At 35.9% G+C, this 25,856-nt stretch overlaps 1 protein-coding gene across 18 annotated transcripts in view; it reads left to right on the forward strand.

The window, feature by feature from the left end:
• ptprma (protein tyrosine phosphatase receptor type Ma) overlaps positions 1 to 25,856 on the forward strand; it is a 191,172-nt gene that overhangs the window by 108,071 nt on the left and 57,245 nt on the right. For 13 of the 18 annotated variants that reach the window (XM_048165369.1, XM_048165371.1, XM_048165375.1 and 10 more), the window contains exons 10-15: positions 4,648 to 4,849; positions 4,955 to 5,057; positions 13,880 to 14,153; positions 18,099 to 18,135; positions 22,242 to 22,316; positions 25,439 to 25,574. In XM_048165369.1, coding sequence (XP_048021326.1) covers positions 4,648 to 4,849; positions 4,955 to 5,057; positions 13,880 to 14,153; positions 18,099 to 18,135; positions 22,242 to 22,316; positions 25,439 to 25,574 — 827 coding nt within the window. The remainder of the gene's footprint in view (positions 1 to 4,647; positions 4,850 to 4,954; positions 5,058 to 13,879; positions 14,154 to 18,098; positions 18,136 to 22,241; positions 22,317 to 25,438; positions 25,575 to 25,856) is intronic. The other 5 variants (XM_048165377.1, XM_048165382.1, XM_048165383.1 and 2 more) reach the window with 1 other exon arrangement.

Below are 25,856 nucleotides of genomic sequence, written 5' to 3' on the forward strand. Positions count from 1 at the left end.
CAGCCGGCGCTTTCAGATGCAGTTAAACGCCGGTCAGGACGGTTGAGATTCGATTAAAACAAAAGAGCCACAGCCAGAGATCTCAAATGTGTCTCCTGAATATGATCTGAGCGTCTCTAGACTCTAGATGAGGAACGTCTCTGAACGAGTGTGATCTGAGGAAGAGCGATTTCGGTGTTTCAGTGAACGACTCCAGGATTTGTAGGGCACTGGAATAACAAACAGAAGCACATACCGGAGCGATGGACTCACGGGAAGCTCACGCTGCAGGAATGTGGGTAAATCACGGGCGAGAGGAAACATGTTTCCTTTACGGGAAACAACATGAAATCAGCAGTGACTCTCCGGATTCATGATCCTGATCCGACTGTGATCTGCTGAGGGTCATTCAGTGAGATAAATCATGTAAAAATGATCATCTTTTATTGGAAAAGCAACAACGTTTTATCAAACTTTGATAATTGCCTGAAATGAGAAGATCAAACTAAAATATATATTACATCAGCATATGACAGTCAAACTGGATCATTTAACAATCCAAAAATTATGAAACAAAGATAGAATAGAGAATTATTGAAAATATTCAAATCAGAATCGGTTGTTCGTGTACAAAAAATATCCGGCAAAGTTTTTCAGTTCGATTGACAAAGTTTATTTAAACCAATGAAATTGCAGATCCTGTTGCAAATAATAGTGAAAAATCACTTTTTAAAACTGTTGTTTCATTATTACCCAGATTTTGACTCCTATAGGGAAAAACGTCTTCATAATTATTCATCTAAATTGAAGAACTTGTTCTTAAATTGGAAACGGCTTGTTGAATATCTGTAGGTTTGACTACAGTCTTACAAATTAAGGCTCCAAAAGTGGGTTTTCGCAGCATTTCTGGTTCCCCAAAGAATGATTTTTTCAATCTAAAGAACGTTTTTCCACTATAAAGACTGTTGGAAAGATTCCATGGATGTTAAAGGTTCTTCATGGAAGCGTCAGTGCCTTAATTTCTAATGCATTATGTTATGGAAGTGAAATAGGTTGCCTTTTGTTACCATAAAGATGAATCTCACAGCAAAATCTAAATTATGTTGTACTTAAAAAAAAGAAAGATTAGCATTTTTCCATGACATTTTTTTTACTCCCAAATTGTCATTACTGTAATGCACAAAAAGTCATTTTCATGAAAATGTCACAATACAAAACATCTTAAAGCTTAATATATGACTTCTTAATTTTTATTTTGAAACAAAATGCGACGATTTCTCTCTCAGATCCGCTTACGGCCCTCAAAGTCTCAAAGTGCGTCACGCTGCAGTGAAATGCGTTGCGAACGCGTTTGTGAGCTCCGTTATTGAAGCACTCAGTGCATTCGGTGCGTTTGGAGCGACGGTTCATTGTGTGCTCGGGTTTTGTGATGATTTCAGAAGCGTGTGACTCATTCTGCGCCGGGAAACTCTGAACAATGCGCCGTTCAAAAGAGTCATTGTTGCAGAACTTCATTTGTGGAAATTCGACCAATTAAGCTGTCACGTTCACGTTATGAAATTACATTCTGTCATCGCGCTCGCCTGTAAGGAAGTGTCAGGGCTGTGATCTGTGCGGAAAAGGACCAAACAAAAGCGCTCTGCCTCATTAGAGCCTCGCGCGCGTGTCGCCCCATGACGTCGTGAAGGTGTGTGTCCTGTCACACTGATGAGCTTTTGTTTCTTGTCGTTTGGCGCAGTGACGTACGGCACAGACAGAGCGTCGCCCCGCAGCATTCTGGGATAAGTGCTTTTTGCTCAGAAACATGGTAATGATGGAGCAGGACTGCCATCACAATAAAAGTCATCATGTGTGTTTTTATTTTGCTTTTTCTGATTTTACCGTTCCTGCAGTGTGTGATGAAGATGTTTGTGAATGTAAAGTTTCAAAGATAAATGAGTTTTTGTCTCATAAAAGAGAGAATCGATTCTGAACTGAAACGAGTCGCCAGTAATTCAGTCTCACTTCAATGTAACAATGTAACTAATTTGCATACTGCCAGCTCATTGGCTGAACAGCGTCTCTCTGCCCCGCCCTCAATCACTGTAGTTGTGTCAGAGACTGGAAGAGTTTGGTTCGTGTCGTTCGTGTCGAGAAGACGCTGTTTTCTGCTGAGATTGATACGGTGAAACCGACGCCATCGTTACTGTTCGTATCAGAGCTGAGATTCAGATATGATAATGAGCGTTTGGTTTCTGACCAATCACAGCAGAGCAGCTCTCAAAGGGGCGGGGTTTAGAGAGACAAAGCGTTTCAGACACTGAGAGAAAAGAGCTGATGCTGCAGTGGATATTATGAGAACATTAAAGTGTTTTTGACCTTTGATGAATGTGAACCTGCTGCAGGAGACGAGAAACAACATTAGGAGCTTTAAAATGGCTCATTTTCATTTAAACTTTTCCATTTTCAACCAATAGTTTGTGTTTGGGGCGGGGCTATCTGTTTGGCCAACCAGTGGTCGATGAGTGTTTGAAAGCAGACATGATTTGGTAGCGCTCAGAAACACACACTTCACCTGTAAACAGGTAAACTCTTATTATCAGCTGGACTTTCACAGGTTCAGCTCTTGCGTTTCTGAGTTCTGTGATTCCTGCGCATGCATAATTCATCATTCCTGCTGCACATGAATTATTGTTTGTGCATTTGTTGTTTATCAGGAATATTCTGTGCGGTTTGATATTCCGGGGTCGCGAGTTTCCCTGTGGGGATCAATAAAGGCCGTCTATCCATCTACCTGTCTTCGACTAATAGCAAAGAGCCGCTTGGTATTTCACACCTGATGAGTCCAATCGCCACTCCCGCCGCCGTTCCCTTTGTGGCTTTAAATTGGAATCAGAATGGAGTGGTATTAGCCGGGCCGCCCATTAGCAACTGAATGATTTATTCAAATGAAGCCCCTCAGCTACTTTTCATTAAGTTATATTAGAAGCGCGGGGCGTCTCTCGTCTCCTGCTCGACCGGAGAGACCAGAAGAGAATGAACGAGAACAAAAGTGAAGCTCCCCGTCTGCTCTCCTCCATCATAATAAAAGATTATATGCAGAAACGCTTCCTGCATCATCCAGGCGAATTATAATTGCTGTGAATCTTGTGCGTCTGTCGCAGGGAAGATTTACACAAACACTTGATTTCTGCAGAACAGCCGTTGATGAATGTTTGTGTCAGCCGAGAGACTTAGACATAAAATATTTACTTGAACTTAATATTTCAATTATTTATCAACACATTGGCATGATCACGGTTCTCTGATGATGGTTAGTGGTCACATGACATGCAGGTAAACAGATCAAATATTTAATTTTTTTAAGTGTTTTATTTTGACTCAATCTCAGTCCACATCACATTCACTAGGAACCTAATCAAACTGAATAATAATAATAATAATAATAATAATAATTATTTATTTATTTATTTTTTTTATTAATGTATTTCATTTTTATATAAAATTATTATTATTATTAATTTAAAAATAAATAAAATGAATACATTAAATATTATTAATAATAATAATATAATAATAATTAAAAAATACATATTATAATTTAATATGAATATAATATGAATAAACATAATTATATAATAACAATTAATTTATTAATATATTTTTAATATATAAAATTATTATTATTCATTTAAAAATAAATAAAATAGATTAATACATTACATATTATTAATAATAATAATATAATAATACTTTTAAAAAATAAATATTATAATTGAATGTGAATATAATATGAATAAATATAATTATATAATAACAATTAATTTATTAATATATTTTATTTATATATAAAATTATTATTATTCATTTAAAAATAAATAAAAAAAATTAATACAATAAATATTAATATTAATAGTAATATAATAATTAAAATATATATATATAATATGAATATAATATGAATAAATATAATATAATCATTCATTCATTCATTTATTTTTATTATTATTTTATGTATTAATTTATTATATTTATTTATCAAATATATTATTATTATTGTTATTATTAATCATAATAATAATAAAATGAACAAATGAATTATTATTGTTATTAATAAAATGTAAAATAATAATTGTATAAAAATAAATAAAATAAAGGAATAAATGAGAAATAATATTTAATTTATGTTATTTATTTTTAAAGTTATTATTATGTTTTAGCTAATTATAAAAATGACACATATATTATTGTTGTAAATTACAATTGTACTGTAAAATAAAAAAATTATAAATAATTAATAATTAATAATAAAATAATTAAATTAATTTAATTTCACACTACAAGTTACAATACTAACATTTATGTCCTAAATAATTCACTTTCAAACTCCCAAATTTTAATATTTCGCATCCTCAAGCTTTTATTTTGGTGGAATACTAATGAAATTCTGTAAATCTGTTCACAAAATTGTTGAAAATGCAAAAATGTTCACATCACTGATGAATCGTTCACAATATGACCAGGAACATGAAGAAAATAGAGTCAGTTTTGATTTCAAATTAAATATTCATAATATTATAACATTACACAGCTGGACTGTGGACAAATGAGATCACACTGTGGGCGTAGCTTCCCTTCACATGGTTCTCTGTCATGTGATCCTCACAGCTGCTGTGATTGTGTCCTCAGATCTTCTACAAGGCCGTCAGCTCCTTCGACCCCGAGTTCAAACTGGCCAATCAGAGTGGGAAGGTGCTGAAGCTCAGTAACGAGACGTCACACGTCTTCATGGGCCTCTATCCCGGATCCACGTACTCCTTCACCATCAGAGCCAGCACCGTCAAAGGATACGGGCTGCCCGTCATCACCGAGTTCACGACCAAGATCTCACGTAAGAGCCGTGATGTCTTCTGAGTTATTTAGGACTCGTGTGTGTGTGTGTGTGTGTGTGTGTGTGTGTGTGTGTGCTCATATGTCATCTGTCAATCATAAACAGCTCCACGTATGCCGGGATACGAGCAGGAGACGCCGCTGAACCAGACGGACAGCACGGTGACGGTCCTGCTGAAACCGGCCCAGAGCCGAGGAGCGCCGGTCAGGTGCGTCACGTTCACACGCCGTCCTCACTACACAGTGTGTGAGGTCAGAGACTCGGTTAAACACTTTGATCATGTTGTGTTTGTTTATGGATTTGATCCCGACACTTGACTTCCCTCTCGCTCAAACCCACAGCGCTGGACTGTGATCGTCCGCTTGCTGTCAGTCTGAGCGATTCTCAGTGTGTGTGTGTGTGTGTGTGTGAGTGTGTGTGTGTGTGTGTGTGTGTGTGTGTGTGTGTGTGTGTGTGTGTGTGTGTGAGATGATAATGTGTGCGTTCATTATTCAGCGGATCACGGGTCGGCGTGACGGAATCCGTGACTGAAGATAAAAGCGTCCGCAGAGTGAATAAACGTAAATGTGTGTTGTTGAAAACACTCGTTACATATAGATGATGTGGAATCGGATCTCATCCCGAGACCTGCACTTACTCTGATCCCGCTCCAGTTTCTCAGGAAAGTGTTCGGCGTGAAGCATTCTCCTGCAGGTCTATAAAAGCCTCCATTAGGAGTCAGCAGAACATGGAAATAGTCGAGACGGCAGTGGGAATTCAGTTATGTGGACTTTAGAAAGAGTTCAGTTTCCTTTGAGCTGCTAGAAAAAGTGCTGTGCTTCCTTCATCTTTCATCAAATTTTACGCCGGACTGCTTCACAAACGAGGGTCAATTCAACACAAAAGATGAACATGACGGCACATGCTAGTGGATGAGTTGAATCAACTCCACAGCAACTACATCAATTTATCCACTAACCATTCAGAAACGTCTAAAAGTTGTAACTTCTTCCTGAGTCTCTCCATCAGTGTCGACTCCGGTTTGAACAATGTAAGGCTGAACACCATTACTGACAATCCTCATTTTGGCTGCGTGAGATTCTCCAGCTTTGTTGTTGTTGAGCTGTTAAAGCTCCGCCCTCTTCTGGAAAGCGGAGCTCATTTGCATTTAAAGGGACACACACAAAAATGGCGTGTTTTTGACAAGCTCTAATAAATGATCAGTGGGGGATTTTGAGCTGAAACTTCACACACACATTCTGGAGACACCAGAGACTCATATTACATCTTGTGAAAGGGCATTATAGATCTACTTTAAGTAATTCATACGCAGAATAGTCTAAACTGATCAACACGGATCTGTCCATCCTGTTTAAATCAGCATCACAAACGGTGCAATCATTTAATCAGTCACATGATCACTGGAGAGCGTCTGATTAAAGCCGCGTGTCTCCGCAGAATCAGAGAGTCTCGGATGTGTCTTTATTCCTGCAGAAGAGCTGATGGACTGATGAATGAATGATGGGAAGGCATGAATAAACCACACGGGTGTTTTTGCACTTTTGGCTTCACAATGAAACATTCAGACTCGTTGTTGTCCGAGGCCGTTTTAATGGAGGTGGACAGACGGGTGACAACAGACAGCGTTAGAAGCGTCTGCGTGAGGCGCGGTGTGTGCGCTGGATTCAGAGCGGCGTCCGCAGGTGATGACGGGTGATGAATCCCAGCGATTCCCGCATCATCCTGTCAGACGCTCGGCTTCATTACCACTGGCGGCTCTTAATGAAACGTGAGTCTCGTTAATTACCACAAAAGGGTGGATTTTGTTTACCGCCAGCGAGCGTGATGTCGCACATTAAGAAGGGATTTGGCTTTGGGTGCTTCAGCCGAGCGCGAGCGATCACAGACTGTTTGAAGAACAGCGATGTCACGCTATCAACATCAACATCACCAACACACACACACACACACACACACACACACACACACACACACTGACTCCAGAACAGTGTTATTACAGGGTGATTACAGGACCAAAAGCTCAAACTGTAACTTGAGGAACTGAAACTGAAATAAAAATTGATAAAAAGTATACTGACAAAAAAACAATAACTTAAATGTACAAAAAAACACTCAAATTAAAATTTGAAACTTGAAATTTTTTAAATAACACATAACATATATTATAACACATATTTTTTAACTAATATAAGTATTTTAAAAAGACAGACGGTTTGACCAAAACAGGGTTATTATAATTAACAAAACCTAAAACCATAAAAAATATATTTTGTCACTTGAAATAAAATAAACATTAGCTGAAATAAAATAATAAATACATAAATAAAAAACTAAAAAAAATCCTTATTTTATTTTAGTTTGACTTGATGTACTAAAACTGAAATAAAAATTAATAAAAACTATATACAGAAAAAATCATTAACTAATAAAACTGGCAAAAAAAAAAAACCCTGAAAAAAAATTCTAAAATTTTAACTAAAATTATAAAAAAAAAAAAAAAATATATATATATATATATATATATATATATATATATATATATATATATATATATATATATATATATATATATATATATATATATATATATATATATAGTTTTTTAAAGATGGATGCTATGACCAAAACATGGAATACAAAAATAAATTAAAATATCAAAAACTTAAACTTCCCATTTCCATTTAGTTTAACTTGATATACTAAATCTTAAACAAACATTAATAAAAACTACATTAAAAAATGACTAATAAACTAATGACATTAAAAAATTGACAAAAACACAAAATTAGAATGAAAAGTACAAAATATAAAAAACAGGGTTTTTTTTTTTTTTTTTTTACCTGAATAAAATAAACATTAACTGGAATAAGATATTAAAAAACTTAAAATTCTTATTTTAATTTAGTTAAAATGAAAAAAATAAAAAATAAAAACTACATAGACATATTTAATCATTAATAAAAATGACAAAAACAACAACAATTCTGAAATTTGTACTAAAATTAAAATAAAAATTAAATACAAAATATTAAAAAAAGTAAAAAAAATAAAAAATAAAAAATAAAAAAAAATGTAGTGTATGAATGATTCCAATGAAAATCCATATTGCAATATGGTTATTTTTACTAGAAATTCAACAAATATAGTCTTCCCTGCAAAACTAATATTTTATTTCTGTCTTGTTTTCCAGTACAAATTTCAAAACATTTTTCAATCAAGAATCTTTTACTTGAGATGCAAAATGACATTAAATGATATCAAGTTTAAAATATGTCTGTATATTGTTGATGCAGGTGAAGAGCTGATCCTGTGTGAAACATGAATGCCCAGATTAAACAGCAGATGTTTGTCCTGATCATGAATGCGATTGGATTGCTTTGAGCGAATCAGAGCGTAGGACTGAAACACTCGTGCTAATTGAAGGCGAGTGTGTGTTTTGGTGTCTGGCACAATGGATTCTCTGCTGAAGGGATCAGTGTCGGTGTGTGTCAGCTCGGCTGTGTTACGCGAGTGTTTCCGTCTCCCACGCCGGGCCGCGCTGGCCTGCCGTCGCCCACGAACACAGCCGAGCTGAAGAGATTTGTGCTGCTTTTCCTTTATGTTTTCTGCTCCGCTGCACCGCAGCCAAGTGTCATGTAAAAGCAGCCGCTCTCCTCTATTTCTGGAGACAATCGCTCCTGCGGTTTTCCGGATTGTTCTCTCTTTCGTCCCCCGGGGTGTCGTGGATCTGAGCCGTTTTTCCGCTGCTGTTGTTTCAGGAGGGTTTGGTCAGGAGAGTGTGTGAATCTGATGATGTTTCACAGATTGTATTATGGGAAGGATCAGATGCTCAGAAATCTTTATCCTCTTTTGATTTCCCACGCTCCTCTTAAAGAACATCTCGTGCCGCTTTTATTGCCCCCATTGTCAATTTATGACAGTTTCTGTCAGTTTATGATATTTTATTCCAAGTTCATTTTTATTAACTTCTGCAGAAATCACAAGTGTTTTGTCTTTATAGATGGAATATTTATGTGACACTCCAGATCATATTTCACCCCAAAAGAGAAAGAAAACGAGGCCCGGTTTTACAACCAGTATTTTTATATTTTTATAAAATAAATAAATAAATACATTATATATATATATATATATATTTTTATATATTATTATAAAAGTCTTATTTAAATTGAAAATTTGTATGACTTTCTGCTTACATCACTTTTTTCAGTGAGTACTTAATTTTATATATATTTTTTAAATCACATTTTACATTAAATTCTCATTACTGTAATGCATATATAATATTTATTTATTTGAGTCTTTTTAAAATTAATAATGTGTGACTTTGTGCTCACACCATTTTTCCATTGTACTGAATTGTTTTATAAAAATAATTATTTATTTTAAAAAATCACTATTTAAAATACTGTTTTTTAAAAAATATTTTTTAAATTGAAAATGCTCACACCAATTTTTTTTAATATAAATGATTTGTATTAAAAAAAATTAATCATATTATAGCCCAAATTCTCATTACTTTAATTAAAAAAATTTTTTTTTATTATTTTATTTTATTTTATTTTATTTTATTTTATTTTATTTTATTTTATTTTATTTTATTTTATTTTATTTTATTTTATTTTATTTTATTTTATTTTATTTTATAAGAATTATTTAAATTGAAAATTTGTGGCTTTATGCACACACCAATTTTCCAAAGAGTACTTTTTTAATATAAATTATATTTGTATTAAAAAATTAATTACATTTTACCCCAAATTCTCATTACCTAAATTAAAAAGAAATTATTTTATTTTATTTTATTTTATTTTATTTTATTTTATTTTATTTTATTTTATTTTATTTTATTTTATTTTATTTTATTTTATTTTATTTTATTTTATTTTATTTTATTTTATAAGAATTATTTAAATTGAAAATTTGTGGCTTTATGCACACACCAATTTTCCAAAGAGTACTTTTTTAATATAAATTATATTTGTATTAAAAAATTAATTACATTTTACCCCAAATTCTCATTACCTAAATTAAAAAAAAATTATTTTATTTTATTTTATTTTATTTTATTTTTGAATCATTTAAATTGAAAATTTGAGTGACTTTATGCACACACCAATTTTCCAAAGAGTACTTTTTACCGTAGTACTGTACCAGGCCTTTTTATCTTGGTGTGGTTTTTGTTTGTTTTTGCTGGATTATGTCCATCCAGGAAGCAGTTTCCACTGTCAGACACTTGGACTCTAAATCTGACTTTGAATCCAAATATACGTCCGTTGTGTTCCTCTATATCCAGAGCCGCAGGCCTGCAGAATCCCTGTTCTTATCCAGAACTCAGCGCTGATCCTCAGCAGGTCTCCGTCCGTGGCCAGGTTTATGAAAGAGGGAATAAATGGAGGATCTTTGTGTCACTTTTAAAACACACGAGACTGATCAATACGTCCAGGACTTGAGTTCACATATATCACACTGTCACTGCCGCACCTCTAGATGAGCTGAAGCACATGAGGATAAATCCACAGCTTCCCAGCGGCCTGTAATTGGTAAACAGTCACATGATCTGGTAATTGGTGTCCGGCGGGGTTGCAGTGAATGGCGTCTGGTCATTCCGCAGCTGTTTGTTGTTGTTGTCGCAGGTTTTATTGGGTTGGTGTGCCGAACATCCCTGACGCTCTTCATAACGACGCCGAGCTCTCATAGCAGTCAGTCGGCTTCCTGTTGCCATGGCTTCAGTTTCCTCCACATTAATTAAAGGAAGAGTTTCCAAGGTCGCCGATCCTCGAAGTCCGAATGCGGCGGGTGAAATGAGTGAAGGTGACGGATGTGAGGAAGATCACGGCAGGACAAGGAAAACCAACTGACTGCCATTTCTGAAAACACAGTGACGTTCAGTCATATTCACACACTTGTGTTAGAGGAGATATTACATTTTAAACTGTTTATCTATAGATAAATGCCCAATATGAATTTAAATGTAAATAATTCATATTCATAACCTTTATGACATAATTCTGATGAATGTCTTCTTAATGAAGGATGAATCAGCAGGAGTGTTGGGTTTGTAATCGCATTCACAGCTTGTTTCAGAATAATGTCAGATGATGCTCCTTCATTAGCTCCTGATGTTCAGATGTGTGTTTGTGTGTGGTTTGAGCCGTTCGGTGATGAAGGCTGTAGATCACAGCGCTGTCATGTCTGTAGAGTAATGGCTGGCCTTTACGTCGGCAGTAAATCTTCAGAAAAGCCTTGTTCTCCTCTTTAGCAGCTCTCGTCCTCTCGCTGCTGAATTATTCTCTGCTGACGCGCTCCGGCCTTTCTTCTCCTCAGCACAGGGTCGTGATTAACCGTCTTTATCACTCGCTCTCTGTCCGTAATTAATATTTGATGCCGTCTGATCTCATTGCTAAATAGTGTCTGTTGCGCAGTATCACACGGCAAAAGGGCAACATTAAATATATTCATTAAAAAAGCGTGCATATACAGTATATATATATTAACTTGCCGTAAAAACACGGTTTCCTCTCAGAAAAGAGGTTTATTTTGGAGTTTGACCTTCATCGCTTTCACAGGATTTACAGCAGAACATCATGTAGCCGATTAGCGAGCGAGTAAATGATTCCCGAACTGAATGTATTGATTCTATTAACCTTTGTGAAATAAATCATCCGTGTCTGATTAACCTAAAACCCTCTTAATTCAATTATCAATCAGTCAGGAATAATGTTCAGCTAATTGCAGCAATCACACATTTTAATTGCAAGTTGGTTTGACGGGGTTGAGCTGCAGTTCTGACTGCGTTATGAACAGAAAACTCACAAATGAGCTTCTGATGAAGGTGTAAGTAAATAACTACCATGATACTGCCATGAGTTTGGACATTTACCATGGTATTTTACTGTGTGCCTTGTACATGTAGAGTAAATGCCTTTTGTTTGATTGGTTTGCTAGTACACAAAATTGAAAACTGGATTTATGCTCAGTGTTTTTGGAAAATTCCACAGTACATGAGTATAACTATCATTCAATAGTATGATGGATGGACGAATGGATGGATGGATGGATGGATGGATGGATGGATAGATGGACAGATGGATGGATGGATGGATGGATGGATGGATGGATGGATGGATGGATGGATGGATGGATGATGGATGGATGGATGGATGGACGAATGGATAGATAGATAGACGGATGGATGGATGGATGGATGGACGAATGGATAGATAGATAGACGGATGGATGGATGGATGGATGGATGGATGGATAGATGGACAGATGGATGGATGGATGGATGGATGGATGGATGATGGATGGATGGATGGATGGATGGATGGATGGACGAATGGATAGATAGATAGACGGACGGATGGATGGATGGATGGATGGATGAATGGATGGATGGATGGATGGATGGATGGATGGATGGATGGATGGATGGATGGACGAATGGATAGATAGATAGACGGATGGATGGATGGATGGATGGATGGATAGATGGATGGATGGACGAATGGATAGATAGATAGATGGACAGATGGATGGATGGATGGATGGATGATGGATGGATGGATGGATGGACGAATGGATAGATAGATAGACGGATGGATGGATGGATGGACGAATGGATAGATAGATAGACGGATGGATGGATGGATGGATGGATAGATGGACAGATGGATGGATGGATGGATGGATGGATGGATGATGGATGGATGGATGGATGGATGGACGAATGGATAGATAGATAGACGGACGGATGGATGGATGGATGGATGGATGATAGATGGATGGATGGATGGATGGATGGATGGATGGATGGATGGACGAATGGATAGATAGATAGACGGATGGATGGATGGATGGATGGATGGATGGATGGATGGATGATAGATGGATGGATGGATGGATGGATAGATAGATGGACAGATGGATGGATGGATAGATGATGGATGGATGGATGGATGATAGATAGATAGATAGATGGACAGATGGATGGATGGATGGATGGATGATGGATGGATGGATGGATGGACAGATGGATGGATGGATGGATGGATGGATGGATGGATAGATGATGGATGGATGGATGGATGATAGATAGATAGATAGATAGACAGACATAGATAGATAGATAGATAGATAGATAGATAGATGAGGATATTAAAGCTCTGGTTGTGGATCTTGTTTCTCTGGATTGCAGGAAGTCTCAGTTCTGGTCTTCAGCTCGTAATTTCACCTTCATTTCATTTGTCTCAGCGGGTCACAGACGGCCAATATCCTCTCTAAGACTCTGGGCTCCGGCGCTCTTGATCCGCCTGGTGAATTGGAGAAAAAAGCTTCCCATCCGTTTTTTCGTATTCCATTATTTCTCCTACATATGAAGCGTGCCGAGACGGACTCGTGGAGCTGGTGTCGGCGCTCGTCTGTAATTTCACTCCGTTCAGGGTTTGTGGGCCCGAGCAGAAATTCAGCTCTGTTCCGAGTGTCAGAGTTCAGAGTTTTAATATCCGAACAGAGGGAAGCTGGACTGCCATCCGCTTTTATTTCATACTGTTTAAATCCCCCTGCAGATGGAGCCGCTCCGCTATCAGCGCTATAAATTAGCCGGTTCTCTCGCGCCGCCGGCTTTAGCCAGTTAATTAAGTCTGTTCAGAGGAAGACTCTTGGCTCCGGAGCCGGTGCTCCGCCGGCCGCCAGCGGATTATCCAGTTTAGAGACTGTCCTGTTGAAGCAAACATGCAGTCGGTGTGTTTTCCAGGAATCCGCCGCTGATTATCCAGCGTTACGCGCTCATATGTTCCTGCTGGAGCCGGTTGTGATGTTCCAGTGAAACGCCAGATTTACATGAAAGCATCATCAGAAATACAGTAAACATGTGAAATATTATTACATGTTAAAACAGCTGAAAACATATTAAAGTGCATCATTACTCCAGTCTGCAGTGTCACATGATCCTTCAGAAATCATTCTGATACGCTGAGAAACATGATTCTGATAGTGATCCGGTGTGAACTCGTGTTTCTCCTGCAGTGTGTATCAGGTGGTGGTCGAGGAGGAGCGTCCGCGTCGCTCACAGAGAGCCGCCGAGATCCTGCGCTGTTACCCGATTCCCATCCACTTCCAGAACGCCTCCGCGCTCAACTCCCAGTACTACTTCACCGCAGAGTTCCCCGCCGCTCGGATCCAGGTCCCGCTGAACTTCACCGTGGGAGACAACCAGACGTACGACGGATACTGGAACCTTCCTCTGCTGCCGCACAAGAGCTACAGCGTGTACTATCAGGCCGTCAGCACGGCCAACGGGGTGAGAGCGCAGGAACACACACACATCAGACTTTACTTTCCTTATTTGCAAATAAACGTCATGCATGAGGAATCGTTCATGTCACACACTCAACTTTAAACAACTGTAAACATGATCTTAAAGCGTTAGTTCACCCAAAAAATGAAGTTTCAGTCATTAATTACTCTCCCTCATGTCGTTCCACACCTGTAAGAACACAAATGAAGATATTTTTGATGAAATCCGAGAGGTTTATGACTCATATAATAATATAATCAACACTTTCAAGGTCCAGAAAGGAACTAAAGACAGTCATGTGACTGCAGTGGATCAACCTTAATGTCATGAAGAGACGAGAATACTTTTTGTGTGCAAAAACAAAACAAAAATAACTTTATTCAACAATCTCTCTCAAAGTATTCTCGTCTCTTCATGACATTAAGGTTGATCCACTGCAGTCACATGACTGTCTTTAGTTCCTTTCTGGACCTTGAAAGTGTTGATTATATTATTATATGAGTCATAAACCTCTCGGATTTCATCAAAAATATCTTCATTTGTGTTCTTACAGGTGTGGAATGACATGAGGGAGAGTAATTAATGACAGAAATTTCATTTTTGGGTTTAAGATCTACAGACTCTACAGTGTTTTTCATGCTCTGCTCAGTTTTGATTGTATTTTACATGCGAAAACATCCGAAACACACATTTTAGTGTTTATTTTATTGCACTTGATCTATTTGTGTCTGTAGATCCTTAAAGGAGTCCGAAATCTCCACTTCAGCAGCTTTACACTTTTATTCATATCTATATTCTGAATGTTTGTTTAAATATCAATCGTCTGATTCATAACAACAATTTATTCCTACTAAAAAAATGTCTGTTGACAGTATTTTCTGGTTTATGATGAAGAGAGAAATCCCAAATCCCCTCTGGAAAACCTTTAACATGTCAATAAAATCAAACAGGAATGTTCTGTTCTGGGACTGTATGCAAATGAGTGCATATTTAATTAGACAGTGCCTCATTTGCATATTTAAGCTTGTAAGTGTCTTAATGTAGTGTGATTAATCAGCTGGGGAAAGTGTGATGGTATTGATGAGTTTTGTTGAACTCGTCACGTGTGTCTCCGTGTTCTGAAAAACACTCGTTATACGAGAGAAACTGGAGCTGGTAATTAGCAGCCAGCGGGCCGAGGATAATTTAAGCGCTGTCAGTTTTTGCCCTTTGCAATGAAAGCTGACTCAATTTTTTATTGTTATTTATTGCGACGTAACTTCTGCAATTAAAACAAGGGCGTCTCTCGAGACTTTGATGAATGTTGCGCGTCAGCTGGTCAAGCGCTCCGTGAGAATAACGCTCTTCGCGTCACGCGCCGCGCGTTGCTCTTTAATTGCTCCCAATTAGCGGAGCGCCAGCAATTACAGGAAGCGGTTTCTGTTCTCCCCGGTGACACGCGTTTACAGGAAAACAAAAGTCCGCGAGGCTCCGGCGACCTTCAGCGCAGACGCTCTCCTGCTCTTCCTCCTCCAATTATTTCCTTTAAGAAGATCCACATTTATGTCGTTCACAGCAGCTGCTCGGTGTTTGTCGAGGTCACATGATGGCCTTGTGTTTCAGACGGGCTTATTAGCGCTTCAGATTCTGTGTTTTATGTGCTCGTCTTGAAGGAACATCTGGAGAGGATTTGAAGATGTTCAGTGTGTTTATTGGTGGACTAAAAGCTGAACGAATTAATGCAAATTATTTCAGTAGTTTAGATGATCTTTTCAGCTCATCATTACTGAAATAACAATGTATCAGATCATTTTAATAAACACAGTTAGATGATTATGACACTTCTTCACAATAAGGTTTCAGACACAAGTGATCATACAGATGTTTCTCTGCACATTAAAAACACGAACGGCAGAAGTTGCTGATTTTCATGACATTTCCAGGTCTGTACTTTGAACATTCGCTCATATATCCGTGTTTTCCATGACCACGGGATCCTGAATCTCCGTATGCCGTGACGTTTCTGCTCTGCGACTGATAAACACCGAAAGGCCACGAGAAGTTTGATTTGAAGAAACTTGTGAGATTTTCCCCGAGCGCCGGAGGTCAAGAGTGTTTCTCTAATAAGACTCTTTCTGAACGCGCTTACCTGACCTTCCCGAAGAAAACAACACACACACACACACACTCTCTCTCTCTCTCACACACACACACACACACTCACACACTCTCTCTCTCTCTCACACACACACACACACTCACACACACTCTCTCTCTCTCACACACACACACACACTCACACACTCTCTCTCTCTCTCACACACACACACACACACACACACACACACACACACACTCACACACACTCTCTCTCTCTCTCACACACACACACACACACACACTCTCTCTCTCTCACACACACACACACACACACACTCTCTCTCTCTCTCTCCCCGCGGGCCGAACGGCTCCAATTATCCACAGTGAATTATCTAATGACGAGAGCGTCTCCCTCTCCCGCGCTGAAATAAAGGATCGCCTTTTCATTAGGGTCAATTTGCATATAAAAAAGAGAGATGGCTGATAATTCTAATTTCCAATTAGTGTGGAGTGTTAATAATGCGTGCGTGAACAGGTTCAGCCTCTTCACCCGCAGCGGCAGCATTAATGAGTTTACATGGCTTTGGTATATTTTACTATAGTAATGCAGAGAGAGTCTTTCAGCTGCAGGAAAGTGTCGCTGTTAGAAGCACTGAAACATCTTTCGTTTGGTGTTATCTTGTTCTCTCTCATGATGTGTGTTCTGATCACAGATGAGACGCTCAGAAATACACATTTTCAGATGTTAATTTGACCTAAACATGAAGTTTGTGTCCAAGCACTTCTCAGACTGTTTATGGTCCGTGTGTGGCTTCTGCGGTCAATAATTCATCTGTCGTCCGCTCAATAATGCAGCAGCATCACAAGTGCATTTTGCTGTAATAAAGCTGCAGGGATTTAAATGCGACTCTCATGAATATTCATGTTTGCGAACTTTATTTGTTTGCTTTTTCCCTCCACGTTTGTAAGACAATTACACGTCGAACCCTCTGAAGATCAGTGGATGGCTGAAGCTCTTACTGAACGACGTTTGGTGATATTTGTTCTTGTTTTAAGCACAAACTCACTTCATTTTGATGCATTTATCATTAATATTTTTGCTTCTCCAGTAAATGCATCTTGATTTAGGAATGTTTAGACATTAATGCTGAAAGAACATCATTTTTTACTGGTAAAATCATGATTGTACTGCAGATGTTCGGATGGATTTAATGTTAGTAAATCGAGGTCTTTTTCTCATTTGCTCAATCAGCAGCACTTGTCTTGATTCTCAAGATAAAACATATAAACAGCTTTAAAAACAAGGTCATTTTACTTTGAGAAGCCAGATAATCATGCGTGTTTGTTTTCAGAGAATATTTCTTAAATTAATTCATTTGTTTGTCTGCAAATTGTTTTCTTGTGAAGTGTAAATCTCACAGCGCTCAGAGAAGCTGTTTCACTGTGAGGCACAAAATAAACTCGATTTAAGAAATATTCCCTGAAAATGTATTAACTCGTGCGATTCTGCTTCTGGAGTACATGGATCTTGTTTTAAGGACGTTTATGTGTTTTTAGAGGAAAACAAGTCAAATATATTATGAGGATATTATAAAACATTAACATCATGATTATCTGGAAACATTTGAAACAATGTGTTTTGTGAAAAGTGCTACACAAATACATTTGACTTAGAAATAATGAAACATATCATTAAAAAAATCTGTGATTTTGAAGAAAAGCTCTGAATGTTTTTCCTCATATGGTTGAGTCTGTCGTCTGTGTGGATCGTCAGACTGTTCACATTTACTGAAGCTTGTGTGTTTGCATCTCGTGTGACACGAGTCTAACGCTTCTCTCTCTCTCTCTCTGTCTGTCTCTCTCTCACAGGAAACCAAAATCGATTGTGTTCGTGTGGCCACTAAAGGTGGGTCTGTGTGAGAGAAATCGAGTGCTCTGATTGAAACATGTTCCTTAAATGATTCCAGCATGTCTGCAGAAATAACTCTGACTGTGTTGGGAATGGAAAACTAGCTGAGCGTTCACTGCACACACACACACACACACACACACACACACTTACTTTTATTATTAAATTGTGATCAAATCAAATCAAGATGATGTTTAAAATCAGGACAGATATAGAGCTCAACAGTCGAGATCTGGTAGTGAAAATCTGTCCGTTTTCTCCAGATGTGAATTGATTTTTAATGGTATCTTCTAAAGACAGACCTACCTTAAACCCTGAGGCTGTAAATCGATGGTACATTTTTTAGATAATCACATTTGATAGCAGAAGTCTTCCTGAAAACTACATTACCCATAATTCTGCAAAGAACTCTCCACCAATCAGTGGAAAGAAACAAGCAAATCATGCTAAAACAACTCAATATCTCTCCGTAATCAACTCAATATCCCTACATGCGATATCCCTCAATAACTACACATATATATATATATATATATATATATATATATATATATATATATATATATATATATATATATATATATATATATATATATATATATATATATATATATAGTAATGTGCAAACTACTTATATATACGTGCAAACACTTATATATATATATATGCTTATATGCGTGCAAACTACTTATATGCAAACTACTTAAATATATATACGTGCAAACGACATATATATACATGCAAGCTACTTATATATATATATATATATATATATATATATATATATATATATATATATATATATATATATATGTGCAAGCTACTTATATGCGTGCAAACTACTTAAATATATACATGCAAACTACTTATATATATACGTGCAAACGACATATATACATGCAAGATACTTATATATATAATATATATATATATATATATATATATATATATATAGATAATGTGCAAACTACTTATATATATAAGTGCAAATGACATATATATACATGCAAACTACTTTTATATATATATATGTCCAAACTACTTATATATACGTGCAAACTACTTATATGCGTGCAAACTACTTATATATATACGTGCAAACGACATATATATATACATCCAAGATACTTATATATATATATATATATATATATATATATATATATATATATATATATATATATATGTGCAAACTACTTATATATACGTGCAAACAGCTTATATGCATGCAAACTACTTAAATATATATACGTGCAAACGACATATATATACATGCAAGCTACTTATATATATATATATATATATATATATATATATATATGTGTGCAAGCTACTTATATGCGTGCAAACTACTTAAATATATACGTGCAAACTACTTATATATATACGTGCAAACGACATATATACATGCAAGATACTTATATATATATATATATATATATATATATATATATATATATATATATGTGCAAACTACTTATATATACGTGCAAACAACTTATATGCGTGCAAACTACTTATATATATATATATGTGCAAACTACTTATATGCGTGCAGACTACTTAAATATATATATATATATATATATATATATATATATATATATAGATAATGTGCAAACTACTTATATATATAAGTGCAAATGACATATATATACATGCAAACTACTTTTATATATATATGTGCAAACATGCGTGCAAACTACTTATATATATACACGTGCAAACGACATATATATATATATATATATATATGTGCAAGCTACTTATATTCGTGCAAACTACTTAAATATATACGTGCAAACTACTTATATACATGCAAGCTACTTATATATATATATGTGCAAACTACTTATATATATATATACGTGCAAACGACATATATACATGCAAGATATATATATATATATATATATATGTGCAAACTACTTATATATACGTGCAAACAACTTATATGCGTGCAAACTACTTATATATATATATGTGCAAACTACTTATATGCGTGAAAACTACTTAAATATATATATATATATATATATAGATAATGTGCAAACTACTTATATATATACGTGCAAACTACATATATATACATCCAAGATACTTATATATATATATATTATATATATATATATATATGTGCAAACTACTTATATATACGTGCAAACAACTTATATGCGTGCAAACTAATTAAATATATATACGTGCAAACGACATATATATACATGCAAGCTACTTATATATATATATATATATATATATATATATATATATATATATATATATATATGTAAGCTACTTATATGCGTGCAAACTACTTATATGCGTGCAAGCTACTTATATATATGTGCAAACTACTTATATATATATATATATGTGCAAACTACTTATATGCGTGAAAACTACTTAAATATATATATGTGCAAACTACTTATATGCGTGAAAACTACTTAAATATATATATATATATATATATATATATATATATATATATATATATATATATATATATATATATATATATATATATATATGTGCAAACTACTTATATATATAAGTGCAAACGACATATATATACATGCAAGCTACTATACAAGCTACTATATTCTTATATATATATTCTTACCCTCATTAAAGCCGTAAAGTTCACAATCTTGTATCTTTAACTATTAGTCTGATTTTAGATCAACATTCACACTGTTGTGATTCTCTTCGATTATAATTCTCTATAGAAAATGTTTAAGTCAGGATTCAGTCCTTGAACCTGTGATTATGTGAGATCGACGGTGACGTGACGCTGTTATTCTTCAGCGCAGTCGCTAAACGTGACGTTAAACTGCAGAAGTGAGCGTTTGACGGCTCTGTGGGGAAACATCTCACATCACGACAGATGGAGAATCACTGCGATGAACAGCCAGTGTCTCGGCGTCCGGCGTCGCTGTATTCTCTGACCTCTCCTGGACCATTAGGAGACTTTCTGAGGCCTTTCCCGTGCTACTCTGCGTGCCGTTTGTGATTTAATTGAGCGCAGATGGTACATAATCTGTTTTCCTGTCTACACGCCACGTCTCTAATGGTGTCGAGCCTGTTCCATGCAAATGAGAGTTTGTGGCTTCAGTGTTCAAACAGAAAACCCAGTAAATCCAGAGCAGTTCGTCCAAAATGAGGATTCACTGTCGCAGCAGTCGGATCTGTGGCGCTCTATACCTGTCAATCCTCACACACACAGACATGTTAAATCATGTTCTTCCTCAGTGTTTCTGTCTTGTTTTACAGCACAAATATCTAAACGTTCTTAAATTAAGATATTTTTACTGGAGAAGCAAATGACTGAAGATATTAACAAAAAATTTATGAAAATGAAGTGAGATTGTGCTTAGAACAAGAACAGATATCTGCCAGTGCGGTCAGAAAAATGTTCTTGTTTTCCCTTTGAGTGAAGTAGGTTTTCCTGACCGCACTGGTTTCCGAATGTCTCATGAAACACACTTGAAGGGTATATTTTTATATTTTCGAGAAGTCAATTGTGTTTTCCACTTACATGTCAAAATGTACATACAATAATTCACTGACCTTCAATGTCAAGCTATTAATTCTCACTGAGCATGTGAATAAACCTCTCTTTCTCCAGCTCTTCCGAAGCCCTCGTGAGCTGCTGTTCAACCTCAGACTGACAGCCTCACTAGAGATTTGGTGCTAATGCCATACTTGATCAATAAGTCTAGAAATATAAAATAGCCTGTTTTAGATGAGTTTGGACTTATTTATTGATATTCTTGGTCTTGAAGTTAGTATTTAGAAGTCAAATCACCTTTATTTCTGTTTCTAAGCAGCTTCACAGTAGTAAACCCGTGTTAATGTTGTAAAACTGATGATTTCTCACAGGCTCTTCATGTGATTTTGTTCATGAAGCGTTTTCAGTCTGGTCCGGCCGCTCACGAGGGTTTGTACAGGAGCGTGTGTCTCTGCTCTGCATTAATAACCCTGCAGAAGTAACGAATGCCTCAGCGTGTCTCTCTTCTCTCTCTCTCTCTCTCTCTGTCTCTCTCTCTCTCTGTCTCTCTCTCTCTCTCTGCATGTTGGCTGGATCTCTTCTCTTGTTCTAGCTGCCATTATTGTGACACAGCTCACCACGCCATATGTGCGAATCGCACCCGCTGCTGGCGACAACCAACTAACAGGTCAGAACTTCCACCGTCCACCTCACTCTGTGTGTGTGTGTGTGTGTGTGTGTGTGTGTGTGTGTGTGTGTGTGTGTGTGTGTGTGTGTGTGTGTGTGTGTGCTAAACCAGGCCCGTTTCTGCTTTGTGTGTTTGTTCATGTCCATGCCATATTTCACTCCAAAATGAAAATAAATAAATAAATAAATAAATAATAATAATATAATATATAATATTTATATATAATTAAAATATTTTATATTTATTTATATTATATATTTTTATATATATTGTATTTTATATTATTTTATGTTTAATATAAAGTATTTTGTATTTTTACTTATATTATTTAGTATTTTTATAATATTTTTTATTATTTTTATTATTTTACTATTTTTTATTAATAGTAGTGTTTTTAAGCATGAAGTTTTAGCATATATATATATATATATATATATATATAATATTTTGTTTATATTATAAAGTATTTTATATTTTTATTTATATTATTTAGTATTTCAATTTTTTTATTATTTTTGTATTTTTTTTAATTAGTAGTATTTTTAAGTATGAAGATTTAGCTTCTTTTTTTTTTTAAATTTTCATTATTATAATGTCAAAATAAAAATATAGATTTTTTTCAGTTGATTTATATATCATGGTAGTGTTCGTTGTACTGCTATAAATTTATGCAGATTTAAATAAATAAATAAAATCATGGTTTTGTAGTAATGAGAATCATCTTAGAGAAATCTCTAAACTCTCTCTGGATGAATTACAGTAATGGGAATTCAGGATATTTGTTAAATTTGTCATGAAAATAACATCACAATGAAAAAAAAAATTTCTTCAATCACTAATCATAATATTCTCGTGCCAAATGTAATTTCTTAATTTTTTATTTTGATTTTTGGGGTGAAATATGAGCTGGGCATGTTTTTTTATTAGTCTGTGCAACTTTTTCATTTCTTGTTTATAGTGCTATATGGTATATTTGAGTATTTCTTGCGCGTGTGCGAGTGTGACCCGTGACCGGGCGTTTAGTCGTGTTTGTCGATTCGTTTAAGCTGTGAATGGACGCAGGTTGAAAAGGTAATTGAGGATTTTCAGGGTTACGTCCGTCTGATGAGCTTCATTTGATCCCTGCTGTTTGCTTCCCGCAGAAGGTCACTTTCTATTAGCCGAATCTGCGCTCTGAATACACGCATTTACTGCGGAAAATAAACGCCGGAGCAGGAGTCGCTAAATTAGCTGCTTTTTATTCAGCGCTGATGTCCGTCAGAGGAATCAGTGTGACCCCGGCAAACCCGAAACCAAAGACCGCAGCGTTTGCAGCGTGACGAACACATCCCGCTTAAATTACATCTCAATATTCAGAGTGTTTGTGGAGCCGTCCCAGCTGACGCTCTCATCCGCCTCTGGGAAATGCAGGATTTCAGCCGTGAATCGTTTCATTGCGGATCTTTTATGCTGAAGTGGTTCACTGTGATTGATGTTTTCCACAGATGAACAGTGAAGAGAATTCTGGCTTGTTTTTTAATTAAACCTCACGGCTGATTCTTCTGATAACTCGCCTCTTCTGCTGTTGAATCAGCGAGTCATGTGATTCAGTGCAGCATTCGACTCCGTTCAGTCGAGTGTTTGTTTGACCTCTGGTCGGCGTGTTCAGACACTCGCTCTCACGCTCCAGAAAGCTAATCAACGTCATGACAATAACAAATAATAATCATGCTCATATTTCAGAACAGAATTCCTTAGTTTTAATGATTTGATCAGTGAAGTGACAACATTTATATTGAATAAGAGTTGATTAGAGTGCAGAAGGTTTAAAGGTGGTTTTTAACTGGATCTACATGTTCCAAAATCCATCTTAAGCCGGTTTGAGCTGGTTTTTCCAGCGGGAAGCTGAAGATATAATTATGAGATTAAAAAAACATAATTATGAGAAAAAAGGCAAAATTATCAAATACTAATTTATAATTATGACAAAAGTCAAAATTACGAGATTAAAAAGTCATAATTTTGATATAGCATGTAATATTTATGATAAAGTCTAAATTATGAAATACTAAGTTATAATTATGATATAAAAGTCAAAATTCAGATTAAAAAGTCAATTATGAAAAAGTACATATTTATGAAATAAAAGTCAATTATTATGATACAGAAGTCAAAATGATGAAATACTAAGTTATTATTATGAGATAAATGTCAATTATGAGATTAAAAAGTCATAATTATGAAATACTGAGTTATAATTCTGAGGCAAAAGTCAAAATTATGAGATTAAACAGCCATAATTATGAGATAATTATGAGAAAAAAGTCAAAATTATAAGATTAAAAAGTTATAATTATGAGATTAAAAAATCATAATTATGATATAGTACATAATGTTTATGAGATAAAAAGTCATAATGAGACAAAAGTCAAAATGATGAAGTACTGAGTCATAATTATGAGATAAACCGTTGAAATTATGACGGATTAGAAGTCAGATTTTAATGTCATAATTTGACACTTTTTATGTTAGAATTATGACTTAGTATGTCATCATCTTCTCTCTCTAATGCGTCAGAAGTGAACCTCGAACCCGAACACGTCACCATGGCAACAGCTGATGGATGCTGTCAGGCCTCGATTGAGAAAGTGTAGCCGGCAGGACCAGACGATCCACACTATTTTTCATCCTCCTCTCATTTAGCGCTGGAAATGGATGTTTGGCTCGACATGCGTCACATTACACTGTAAACAGACGAGCGCTCTGACCTCTGACCTCTGGTCCAAATAAAGCTGTTTATAGAACTCAACCTGCTCAAACAGAGGAGTTACAGCAGATCTGATCTTTGTGTAGCTCTCACTCGTGATTCATGTTTCTCCTAAAATTCATTATAAAAATAAGAATCATCTGAGCAGTTTGAGTCTTTTTCTTTTCTTCAAGCGAACCGAGGCTAGAATAACCAATGATTCAGTGTCTGCTAACACTGACCTGCGTTACTAACAGAAAGCACATCATCATATAAATCTTATTTCATTCACTTCCTGCTGCTGAATGTCTGTGTGTCACATGATGTCCGTTTGTTGTATTTTCATCCAATCACAGTGGCTCATTTCAGCAATGACTGTCTGGACTTCCTGTTGCAGGTGCCGCCACCCGGAAGCCCGATGCGGTGGAGCCCGAGAAACAGACGGATCACACGGTGAAGATCGCCGGCGTCATCGCTGGCATCCTGCTCTTCGTCATCATCTTCCTCGGCGTGGTGCTGGTCATGAAGAAACGGTAAGAGCTTCACTTCCGTTCAACAATAATTCCTCTGATCTGATTAACATGAATGTGTTTGAATTGTGTTTAATTCCTTTAAAGCTGAAGTGTGTCATTTACGCACCGCTGCACTCCCACCTGTCAGTCACGCAGATAGCCCCGCCCCCAGACTCACATCATTGGTTGAGGATGCTTTGAATTATGGCCTACTAAATCGAAATTATAAAGTAAAAGTCAATATTTTGACATTAAAAAAGTCATAATTATGAGATAAAAAGTCATAATTATGAGATAAAAAGT

This window comes from Megalobrama amblycephala, linkage group LG18, assembly GCF_018812025.1.
Source record: "Megalobrama amblycephala isolate DHTTF-2021 linkage group LG18, ASM1881202v1, whole genome shotgun sequence".
NCBI lineage: Eukaryota > Metazoa > Chordata > Actinopteri > Cypriniformes > Xenocyprididae > Megalobrama > Megalobrama amblycephala.